This window comes from Rhincodon typus, chromosome 12 (genome assembly GCF_021869965.1).
Source record: "Rhincodon typus isolate 14 chromosome 12, sRhiTyp1.1, whole genome shotgun sequence".
Lineage (NCBI taxonomy): Eukaryota > Metazoa > Chordata > Chondrichthyes > Orectolobiformes > Rhincodontidae > Rhincodon > Rhincodon typus.
In genome coordinates, this window is record NC_063343.1 from 187,234 (window position 1) to 199,497 (window position 12,264).

The 12,264-nt window shown below is 40.5% G+C and overlaps 1 protein-coding gene across 1 annotated transcript in view; it reads right to left on the bottom strand.

Annotated features, from left to right (window-relative positions):
* LOC109921957 (protein FAM193B) overlaps positions 1–11,472 on the bottom strand; it is an 88,405-nt gene extending 76,933 nt beyond the window's left edge. The window contains exon 1 of the mRNA XM_048603650.1: positions 11,354–11,472. Coding sequence (XP_048459607.1) covers positions 11,354–11,392 — 39 coding nt within the window. The 5' untranslated portion in view covers positions 11,393–11,472. The remainder of the gene's footprint in view (positions 1–11,353) is intronic.
* Between the last annotated feature and the right edge of the window lie 792 nt (positions 11,473–12,264).

Sequence of the window (12,264 nt, forward strand, 5' to 3'; positions counted from 1 at the left end):
AAGAGACCAGCACACCGGGCCAGGAGACAGTCACGTGGGCCGAGAGACCACCATGATGGGCTAAGGGATTGCCATGCTAGGGTGTGCTGAGGCCAAGTCCATGTCTGCACAGAGGCCGGGAGCTCAGGACATTGTTGAGAAGAAAGAAAAAACACAAAGGAAAGGAAAAAAAAAGAAAAAAAGAAAAGGAACGGACGGTGGTCTGGCTGAGGAGTCCTACTCTGCTGCCATCTTGGAATAAAGCCTGATAATATGTATAGAATTTCGACATCTTTCAACAAAATAGGATGAGGACTTGTGCTCCAAAACTATCCTTATGCCCAGCCAAGCTGCTTCAGTACAGTTATAACCCCAGCATCTCTCCAGCAAAGTAGAACCCAGAGTTCTGGAGAAGAGTCATATTAGACCCGAAATATTAACAGTTTCTCTCTTCACAGCTGTTACCGGACCTGCTGAGTTTCTCCAGCAGTTTCCATGTTTGTTGTCTATGCATCCACATTCAGCAAGAGGTCAAACCCTATTCCACAGGCCGTCTAAACTCCAGAAAAGGCAGAGCTGCTTACTCTTGTGGTTGGAATGGTAAGTTCTCCAATTAGTTTGAAGTTGTCATAAATCTCTACAGCAAGGCAGTAAAGTTGTTTTTATGATGTGAGTTGCCAACTTTAAAACATATGTGTTATTGTCCTCACAGTACTATCTCCAAGATAAAACTTTGCAATTAAATGTTTGGACTTTAGACCGCCACAATGGTGTTATATGAGATTGCCTCCGTGATCCAGTGATATCAGCAGCTCATGAATCCAAGACGTCACAGAACTCAATTAAAATTGTGTCACGATCACAGATCTTAACCCTGGATCAGCTACAGACATAATGAACTTTTCATTGAAACATTTAAATAAAAAGCACATACAACCAAAAGATGACCAAGAAATTCTGGGCAATGTAATTCAGTGACAGTCATGAAGACCTGTGTGGTTTATCTTCAGTTTCAAGGGAAACCCTAGAACGTAGCACTTGACAGTTCAAGGAAGACTCGATCAGAAAACACCAGAGAGAAATGCACTGCAAATTGAATTGTAGTCTCTTTTGAGTTATCTTGGTCTGTAATTGTGATGGGAGAAAAGAGAGAAGTCTGGACAGGAGACATTTGTGCTTTTCCCTCTGAAGAATACCCAAGAAACAGCGTTTGAAAACCATTTTCAATCCTGGTCTGTGTGCGCTAGTGGAGGAAGGTGTGTGCTGTAAGGGCTATAAGCTGAGAAAACCCCTCATGCTTCAGGAAAAAGGAGATCTCCATCTCTGCCGTAAACCAAGAGGCAAGTGAAATGATAGTCAAAAAGAAACAGGCTTTTCAGCTGTCTTGTAAAGGCAAGCATCTCAAATCAACTGAAACCATACTCACATCTTCCTTAACCCAATTTGGCAGTGGGCAAATGTGCAAAATCATGTCTGCTCTCAGTCCAACCTGGACACTACTTCAGCTCTTCAATGCTTTGCTTTGAAGCAGAGGGAGAGCTATGACCTTCATGCTTCTGCTCCTGCCTGCGCGCGCACACACACATACACCCCCGTGAAATTGCATGTAATGAGTTTTGCAGCTCTCGCTTTACTCATTTGACTGACCTCCAGCCCCTGTGTGGCTCACATTGCTTTCTTAGCAAACAAGGTCTTCAGTGCCCAGTTACAGGGTGCCAGACTTTGTGGCTCAGGTATTTTTTTTTAGCAGAGGGAAAAACAGGAAGCTTGTGATAGTGAGAAGCACTGAGCACGATCAGTCAGATAGCGGGTGGACATCTTTCTGAGCTTCATCATGCTGTGTCAACATCAGACCTGCACATTCAAGTAAATGGTGATGTATTAAAGACTCAGTTAGGGAGTACTGCCACAGTCAAGGGGCTTGTCTGATCACCTACTCCACTGCTACCTATCCTCTACAGGAAGTTGGTCAGCCAGGTGTGACCAGACTGGTTTGGATTGCTGACCTTTCTACCCAGGGATTTGGCTATGGTCAGTCCTGCAGGTGAGGTAGAAGAGGTCCAGGGATTACATATTTTGTGTGTGCATGTATGTGTGATTAAGTATCGCGGATGTAGGTGGAGCAGCAATCAGCAGTGATGCATGAGCAGGAGAGGTGCTTTGATATCCCCAGTGAGCCAATGGAACGCACAGAGGACAGGAAGAATGAGTAGTTTGGGAGAATATGTTGTGGGGGGGGCCACGCTGCATGCATGTAAGAGTTGTAGTGAGATGTACGTGCTGTGGCAGAGTTGGAGAAAGTGCTAGCTAGGTGAATGTGAGGTAACTGAGAGGATGGTGACACATCCTCTTGTGGAGTTCATATTACTGACATTACATTTCACTCAGAACACTGCAATGACCTGGGTTCCACTCTGTGGTGACATAGCCTTGTGGATAAAGGACTGTCCTCCTCTCCCACCACCCTGTCCATCAATATCTGGTGATCCATGTCTACGAAATGGGGAGTGAGCTTTTCTTTCCTTTTATAGAGTCATACAACACGGAAACAGGCCCTTCGGTCCAACCAGTCCATGCCGACCCATAATCCCAAACTAAACTAGTCCCCCCTGCCTGCTCCTGGCCCATAACCCTCCAAATCTTTCCTATTCATGCAGCTATCCAAATATCTTCTAAATGTTGTAACATCCACCACTTCCTCTGAAAGCTCACTCCACATACAAACCACCCTCTGTATAAAAAATTTGCCCCTCATGTCTTTAAAATCTCTCTCCTCCCATTTAAAAATGTACTCCCTAGTCTTGAAATACCTCCAACCTAGGGAAAGGACAACTACCATCAACTCTTATCTGTATCCCTCATTATTTTATAAACTTTTATAAGATCACTTCTCAGCCTTCTACACTCCAGTGAAAAAGTTTCAGCGTATCCAGCCTTCCTTTAGAACTCAAACTTTCCATATCCGGCCATGTTCAGCAATAACAGTCGAGCATAACAGTGTGAAGATCAGTTCCTGTCGTGCAGTGTTGGAAGTTGTATACTGCTGGGCTTCAAGATGGTGTCAGAGGTCTAAAGGTGGATAAATCACCTGGACCAGATGGACTACATCCCAGGGTTCTGAAGGAGATAGCTGAGGAGATCGTGGAGGCGTTAGTGGTGATTTTTCAGGAATCATGGGGGTCAGGGAGAGTCCCCGAGGACTGGAAAATGGCTAATGTAACACTGCTGTTTGAGAAAGGAGGGAGGCAGATGACAGACAACTATGGGCCAGTTAGCATTACTTCTGTCATTGGTAAGATTTTAGAGTTCATCATTAAGGATGAAATTGCAGAGTACTTTGAATTGCAAGATAAAATGGGGATGAGTGAGCACAGCTTTGTCAAGGAGTGGTCATGATTGACAAATCTGTTAAAAAATCTTTGGAGGAGGTAATGAGCAAGTTAGACAAAGCAGAGACAGTGGACATGATTAATTTGGATTTCCAGGAGGACTTTGACAAGATGCCACACAGAAGGCTGTTAAATAAGGTATGAACCCATGGTGTTCCATAGATCCATAGAATTCCTACAATGTTGAAACAGGCCCTTCGGCCTAACAAGTCCACACCGACCCTCAGAGCATCCCACCCAGACCCATCCCCCTATAACACACGTCCCTGAACACTATGGGCAATTTAGCATGGCCAATCCAACTAGTCTGCACATCTTTGGACTGTGTGAGGAAACCGGAGGAAACCCACGCAGACATGGGGAGAATGTGCAAACTCCACACACAGTCGCCTGAGAGTGGAATTGAACCCAGGTACCTAGCGCTGTGAGGCAGCAGTGCTAACCGCTGAGCCACCATTTCCCTAATTTACCTGATTTTTACACCAATTTGAGGTACTGCAGGCCATCAACACATCAAAATCATATTCTGACACAATCTGGAGCCTCATGGCCTGGTATATTTCCCACTCTACCATTATCATCAAGCCAGGGAATGAACCCTCCTGCAACAAGTATGCAGGAGGGCACACTTTAAGTGAGATGTCAACCCGGTGAAACAATTATGAATGTTCGATTAAACTCCACTAGTTAAAAATCTAATTCCCTTATATGATCTTTACACACACAACGCTCTGTGGACCTACCCCCTCAAAAAGAAAGTTGTCGGTCTTTCTCTCAGTTGCTGCCAGACCTGCTGAGTTCCTGTTCCTTTTTACGGGATTTTTGAGATGATTTTTCAGATTCTTGTGTTAGTCAGAATTTCTGCTTCTCAGTCTTCATTCTCTGGAGCCTTTTGCTGGTTTGCAGGAAGCACAAGGCAACCGGTTCGTACTTACAAAGGTGTTAGGGGCAGGTCCTGGGATGGAAAGAGAATTAGCTGACTGGGAGAAGGAAGAGAGTGGGGATAAAGGGGTCTTCCTCAGGATGGCAGCCAAGGACTAGTGGAGTTCCATAGGATCCATATTGAGGCCACAACTATTCACATTGTACATTAACGATCCAGATAAAGAAACTGAAGGCATAATTGCTAACTTTGCAGATGACACAAAGATAGGTGGAGGAACAGGTAGTGTTGAGGAAGTGGGGAGGCTGCAAAGGACTTGGACAGGCTAGGAGAGTCAGCAAAGAAGCGGCAGATGGAATAGAATCTGGTAAAGTGTGAGGTTATGCACTTTAGTGGGAAGAATAGAACTGTAGACTATTTTCTAAATGGAGAAAGTCTTCAGAAATCTGAAGCACAAAGGTAACTTGGGAATCCGTGTTCAGGATTCTCTTAAGGTCAATATGCAGGTTCAATTGGCAGTTGGGAAGGCAACTGCAATGTTAGCATTCATTTCAGGTGGGCTTGAATACAAAAGCGGAGATGTACTGCTGAGGTTGCATAAGACATAATGCATATGGAATATTGTAAGCAGTTTTGGGCCCCATATCTAAGGAAAGCTGTGCTAGCCTTTGAGGGGGATCAAGAGGAGAATGATCCTGGGAATGAACAGCTTGTCACATGAGGATTCTGGGTTGATACTTGATGAAGTTTAGAAGGATGTGGGGGGTGGGGGGCATCTAATTGGAACTTAGACAATACTGAGAGGTCAATATACAGCAGACATGGAGAAGATATTTCCACTAGTAAGGGAGACCAAAGTCCCAAAGACACAGCCTCAAGAAATAGGAGTTGAGAAATATAACAGCCATGATCAATTGGCAGAGCACATATGATGGGCCAAATGGTTCAATTCTGTTCCTATATTTTATCGTCCACTTGGACCTTAATCACAACAGTTTTTGGTATGTTTCTTAATTGTTATATACAATTGAGGTGGCAATTCCTTCTACAATGAAACAGGAAGAGCCAAAATTTGAGGAAAGTAGCACATAATCCTCAGAAATTGAGATTTCAGGACTTTCTAATTAACACGACCAGAACTGAGACTTTAAAGAAAACATTGCATCTGCTCTTGCTGTCCAAGAACATATTGCAGCTGTAAAGAATTTAAGCCTCCAGATTCACCAATGAAATGGTTAACTTGCTGAATAGAATTGGGAAGAGGCTTGTGCAGTTTCTACACCCGGTGTTCTCTCTCTGGGAGGTCTGCACTGGTAATCAAATCACAATATTTCATGAGCTGCACCAAAAATCTAAATGTTTCATTTAATCACCAAAATGGTCAGTTTGTTTCTCTTTATTACTGTTACCCAGAGCAGAAGAGAATTTCACCAGCTTTCTTCCATAAACTCAAAGCAACTTATTTATTCAAAGCAAACTTATTCTTACAATCAATGGCAAACTGCTTATCATCCATTTTACTATTTAGAATCAAGCTATTTTCCCTTAATCCCTACACATAATAGATAAAACAATATAATTCTGCATAAATGATATTGGTTATAAAATAAAAAAAAGGCAAATGGGAAAGCATTCTGGTGTCAAGGGTCTGAACTCAAAGGGTAAGAAAACAAAAGATTTCTTACAATCCAGTCAATTTTCTGTCATCTAGATTGAAATGCTGATGGTTGAAGAATTGGTGAGACCTTCAACTCAAACTGCAGATCAGATCAAAGTCAGTTAGACTTGGGTCTCAGAGTTGAAGTAATGGTTCAGCTTTCAAAGTTCAAAAGAAAACTAAAGACACTGATTTCTGGAATTTCTTAGATTCCCAGAAGACACTTCACTCGAAGATTTGTGCAGGTTATCCTGCAGCAGGGTTTTTTTTTTGCCACCAAATTCTTGGAGGTTTGTTCCTTCAACTAATGTACTTCGGTGTTTAGTGAAAAACATAGCAACTACAGTTCAGACGCTGTTGTTAGGCATCTCCCACAAGTGTGTTTAGTAATTAAGGTAAAATGACATTTCTTCTATCTTAAAAGCTTTGGGTGGCATTCTTTCTATTAATTCAGTGGACGTTTTATAAACAGTAGGTGACCAACAATCTTCATTTTTCGACTTTTCAGTAATTATTGCTGAACATAACTTCCACAAATCATATTATATGTCCTTTCAAAACTCTTCAATACAGAAATTGCCCAAATCCTCCCATATTCCAGTCCTTCATAATCCTTAAACAAAACAATGTGTATTCCCAAAAGCTGGCATGGACCTGTTAGCTAAATCACTTGCTTCTATGCAGTAACTACCTTTTACATTTAAAATGGATAACATTAATTTATCTTTCCGCAACAGCTGACACAGAACCAAAACATTCCTATGGTTGTGATGAATTAGAATGTCTTACATAGAGTTTTATGGTACAGTGTCACTGTATAGAAACAGAACATTCAGCCCAATAGGTCCATTCTAGTGTTTAATGCCATACAAATCCCCGCCAATGCTACTCCATCAAGGCTGTGCAGGTGCCAGTATCTGTCCAGGTGTTTGCAAGATCATGTTTTTGTTATGGAGATACAAGTTATATTTGTAACTAGTTTTTTGTATTTAGTTTGTAATTAGTTCCAGATGGTCTAATCTCAACTGTGAAGACAAGAAGTGCATTAAGTTAGAAGTAGATCACATCAAATTTAGAATGCTGTTTACAATAAAGGTAATTTCTTCAAAGACTGGAAGGTGTTTCAATGAATAAAGAGGTCTCTATGCATTCTTGCAATGGATATTGTAGCTGGGATCTAACTAGCATATGAAGTTGGTTACTATGTTTTAATTTTAAATCAATATAAAATGTTTGAGGTCAAGAATGATATTTATTTTACCAACAAAGTAAACACTGTACCTTAACTAAAACTGTTTGTAATGGTAGAGCATTCGAAAAATTAAGAGATTCAAATGGAAGGTTGAAGGGAGTTCAGATCATTTTTATCTAAAGGGACCTGGAATAAGTTACTAAGGAAACTATTCAGGTGTACAGCATGCATGGATCGCAGAAAATTGTGTTCAAGTACAGCAAAATAATAATTGTGTTTACGAAGAATGGTTTCATAATTTTATTGTATCCAATATATGGAAGATAATTACCCATGCAGCTAAGTGGAATTGGTCTGTCAAAATGCTAGTTGGCGAAATAGCTTATTGCTGGACCTAAATACTACGTTGTGGCACATAATTAAGAATATTATACCGATTGTCCTTCACTTCCTCCATTGGTCTTCATTTCAACCCCTGTTTAACAGTAATAATTAGAGGCAATTATGTACCTTCAATATATTTGATTATTGAAGAAATGCTCTTCAGTATCAAGTTAGTGCCAGAAATTAATTTCAATTTAATCTTATGACTATCTAATAAAATATTACTCCTGTATTAAACTACAAAGTTCTGAAAAAAAAATGGTGATTTGTTAGATGTGGAAAATGTTTGCCAGCCGGCTGCCATAATTAGCATATGCACGCACAAAATTTCTCATGGAGACTTTGTGAATTAATAAAAGAGAAGCATAGAGTAACTGAATAATTAAATGTGACTTTCTTCTACCTTCTAGTACACTGATAGGCCCTGCTCAACTACCTCTACCACTTTCTAATATATATTAATGTGAATTCATGTTCGTTCTTAATCACCTAATTTTATATTTATTGATAAATTTGTCAGCTTTATTGTTTATGATTTAACTTGCATAGTTTGTTAAATCAACTGATTTAGATTTTCTTTTAAAGTTTTTGTTTGCCTTTATTCTAGTGTTGACCTCTTTCTTTATACTGTTTCCTTGCTGGTTCTGTCATGTGCTTGTTCTGTTCATTCCATGTTCTTTCTTCTTTTTATCAGAATTGCTTTTCCATACTGACACCTGAACTATATCTCTTCCCCATGCCCTTCATCATTCAAGTTTTCCCTCTTGCTATTCCTTTCTTCATTACAAATGTGAGCATTTAAATTAGTCCATTAGCAATCTTTTTCAACAGTAATAGTATAACAACCATTTACAACTTTTATCCCATAAATCGAGTAGGGGGAATCACCCATTTAAGAGAGAGATGAGGAGGAATTTCTTTTCTCAGAGTGTAGTGAATATGTAGAAATCTGTACTGCAGAAAGTTGTCCAGGCTGTGCCATCAAGTTCTTTCAAGGCTGAGCTAGACAGATGTTCAAATCAGTAAAGGAATCATGCCGTAAGGCATGATGAGAAATCATAAAGTACTGGATTTTTTTAAAAAGTGTTATTATTTGTGTTAAAATGGACTCTTGCTGGACTAAAATGGATGTTATTGACCACAGCATGTGTACGTTGACAAATCAAGAAATTTCCAGAAATTCCCAGGACAAAGTTATTCATCATCTCTCTGGAATCTCATCTTCCCATTGCATGAACATGCAGTAGACCCAACACAGCAGAGCAACATGTGTGCATGTAGTTCTCCAGTTTTTGCTAGCCCAGGTGTCAGAATTGCTTCAATTTCTCTGTTGCTGGAACAGGTTGCTATTCCAGTCTGCAGAGCAAAGGTTAAACTCTTCTCCACTCTTTGAAAACACTTAACAGACATACCTCTCAGAATTGTCGCCTGAACTTTCACAATCTATATCTAAGCTTTCAACAGCGAAAAGTTGCACAACATTCCCATTCATTTCAATGATCATTATTGAATTACTGTCTTTGGAGTAGAGGTAAGCGTAGTCTTTCTCTTGAATTTTGCTGACAACATAATGACTCATTGGTCCTAACGATCAGTCTAACTGCCAGAAAAGAACCTACCTCTAAGGCTTAATTCTGGTAGAAGGATTTGTTAAATTTAATCCAGTTCCAAAAATTACTGCCCTTCAAGATCATTATTTTCTTTCCACCATGATTTGATTCTTGATCATTTGTTTTACTTTTTTTGATAAATTTCCAACATTGTTTTAGAGTTAATAAGTATGATCATTTAAACATTGAGGGGATTAGGGGGACTTTTATTACATATTTTAACAACTTACATGAAATTTCTGATTTGACCAGACTGTTGCAGTATAGTGGCAAGGGCAGACATTCGATAATTTGCTTGGTGTTTTGAGTAGCCTTGCCAGATCTGATGATGGATGCCTAAACTATTTGTATATCAGACACTCTGCAGTCAGAATTAGTCAAAATTCACTTGGATTTGCAGGAACAAAGATAGAATATGGTAACAATGTAACTGAAAGTGAAGGAAATGCTAGATGTTACAGCAGGTTGGCAGGAGTGGAGAAACAGAATTGTGACAGCACAGAAGGAAGACAATTGGCTAATCGTGTCCATACTGGAACCTGGTAGGACAAATTCAGATAGTCCCACTCACCCACTCCTTCCACACTGGCCTACATTTTTCGCAATTTACTATAGGAATGCTACACTGGTAGACATGCTGTCTGGCAAATGAGATGTTGAATCAAAGCTTCATGTTCCACAACAGTGGGAATCAGCATGTGTTGCCCACATTCCAGCAGTGACAATGATTCAAAGGTACTTCATTAGGTGTAAATTGTATTGGAACATTCTTACAAATAATATAGATGATATAATTACTTTCGTTAGATCTTCACTTAGATTACCAACAATTGCCATCCTAAAGAATCAAGAAGGTAAGAGAGAAAATGTAGTAGGAGCTGGCCTAAGGAGGGGGTATGGAATAATTAGCACATGATTGGAAGTAGCAGTAGGGATTTGGGAAACTCAACCTATCCAATCCACTGAAAAGTGATGAGGTTTGGATGTGAATAAAGAGGGTATGGTAAGTTTGCAGATGACACCAAAACTGGAGGTGTAGTGGTCAGCGAAGAAGGTTACTTCAGCGTACAACAGAATCTTGATCACATGGGCCAATGGGCCGAGGAGTGGCAGATGGAGTTTAATTTAGATAAATGTGAGGTGCAGCACTTTGGAGAGGCAAATCAAGGCAGGTATTATACATTTAATGGTAAGGTCCTGATGATTGTTGCTAAACAAATAGACTGTGGGCTGCACATTCATAGTTCCTTAAAAATGGAGTGTCACAGATAGACTAGATAGTGAAGAAAGTGTTTGGTATGCTTGCCTTTATTGGTCAGTGCATTGAGTATAAGAGTTGGGAAGACATATTGCAGCTGCACAGGACATTGGTTAGGCTACAATTGGAATACTGCCTGCAATTCTGGTCTCCCTCGTCTAGGGAGGATGTTGCAAAACTGGAAAGGGTTCAGAAAAGGGTTGGAGGTGTTGAGTTATAGGGAGAGGCTGGAAAGGCAGGGGCTATTTTCCCTGAAGCATTGGAGGTTTATAAAATCATGAGGGTTATAGATATAGTGAATAGCCAAGGTCTTTTCCCCAGGGTAGTGGAGTCCAAAACTAGAGGGCATTGGTTTAAGAGGAGAGGGAAAAGATTTTAAAAGGGATTAAAGGGGCAACTATTTTTTACACAGAGGGTAGTGCATGTATGGAATAACCTGCCAAAAGAAGTGGAAGAAGCTGGTACAATTACAACATTTAAAAGGCATCTGGATGGGTACATGAATAGTAAAGGTTTAGAGGGATATGGGCCAAATGTTGGCAAATGGGACTAGATTAATTTAGGATATCTGGTCGGCATGGATGGATTGGACCAAAGGGTCTGTTTCTGTGCTGTATATCTCTATGACTGTATGACTATGACATTGGGGTAAGTCAATGAACTCAACAAGAAGAATGGAAAACCATACAGCAACATTTGGAACAGAATCCTGAATAAGATAGGCAGAAGCAAGAACAGGTCACAACTATCTCAGCAAAGTGAGGGGATGTCCCTCTGAGCAGAACTCTATGGATTCAGAAACAGACCAGATGTTAGAAACAGAAAAAAAAACACAATGCTAGAGGTGCAGAAGTCAGTAGAGAAATAGACTTTAGTCTGAGGGAAGATGGTTTGGTGTTCAAAACCCAAAGCAGACAATATCAAAAATTGGTAGAGAATCTAAATACAATTCTGAAGTTCAGCTCATTTCGGGACTGACACATAAAGCTGCATCAGGTTACCTTCACACCTGAAGTGACTGTGTAGCAGAGCAGAGTCATGTTTATGTCATCCAGCAGAGTGATATGGTCCTGGTAGAAAAGGAGTCCAGGAACCCAGGAAGTCACATTTGAGCAGAGTTCCAGCTGTTCAAAAAAAAGCATTAAAAAAAAAAAACAGAATGAGCAGCATTTGAATACTTCCATCTGTTTCTAGACACATTTTGGCTTCTTAATTGCCACTTAAAATGAGAATGTCATCAAAAGGGATGTAACAAAAGTGACCCCTTCTAAAGGGACACAAGCAAAATACTGCAAAAATACCAAAAAAAAACTATGCAGTAATTCAAAACATAGTCCCCTCTATTAGCAATGGATTCCAGTCCTTCAAGTCTCCATGGAACATTCAATGTCTATGTCAGATGTTTAAATCCCACCATTAATAAGTTATTAGAGTCACACCTGCTTTACACAATTTTGGAAAGCAGTAGTTGGAGGACAATCTCACTATTAGTGATGCCTTGAGAAGCTCAACAAGTCAGGTTCTCAGTCTGATGTACACACACACACACACACACACACACACACACACAGGACCATGCTGCAGCCTGGTTCTCAGTCTCTGAGACACACACACACAGAGGACCATGCTGCAGCCTGGTTCTCAGTCTCAGAGAGTCACACACACACACGACCATGCTGCAGCCTGGTTCTCGGTCTCTGAGACACACACACACACATTGGACTATGCTGCAGCCTGGTTCTTAGTCTCTGAGACACATAGACACACACACACAGAGGACTATGCTGCAGCCTGGTTCTTAATCTCTGAGACACACACACAGGACTATGCTGCAGCCTGGTTCTTAATCTCTGAGACACACACATAGGACTATGCTGCAGCCTGGTTCTCAGTCTCTGACACACACACACAC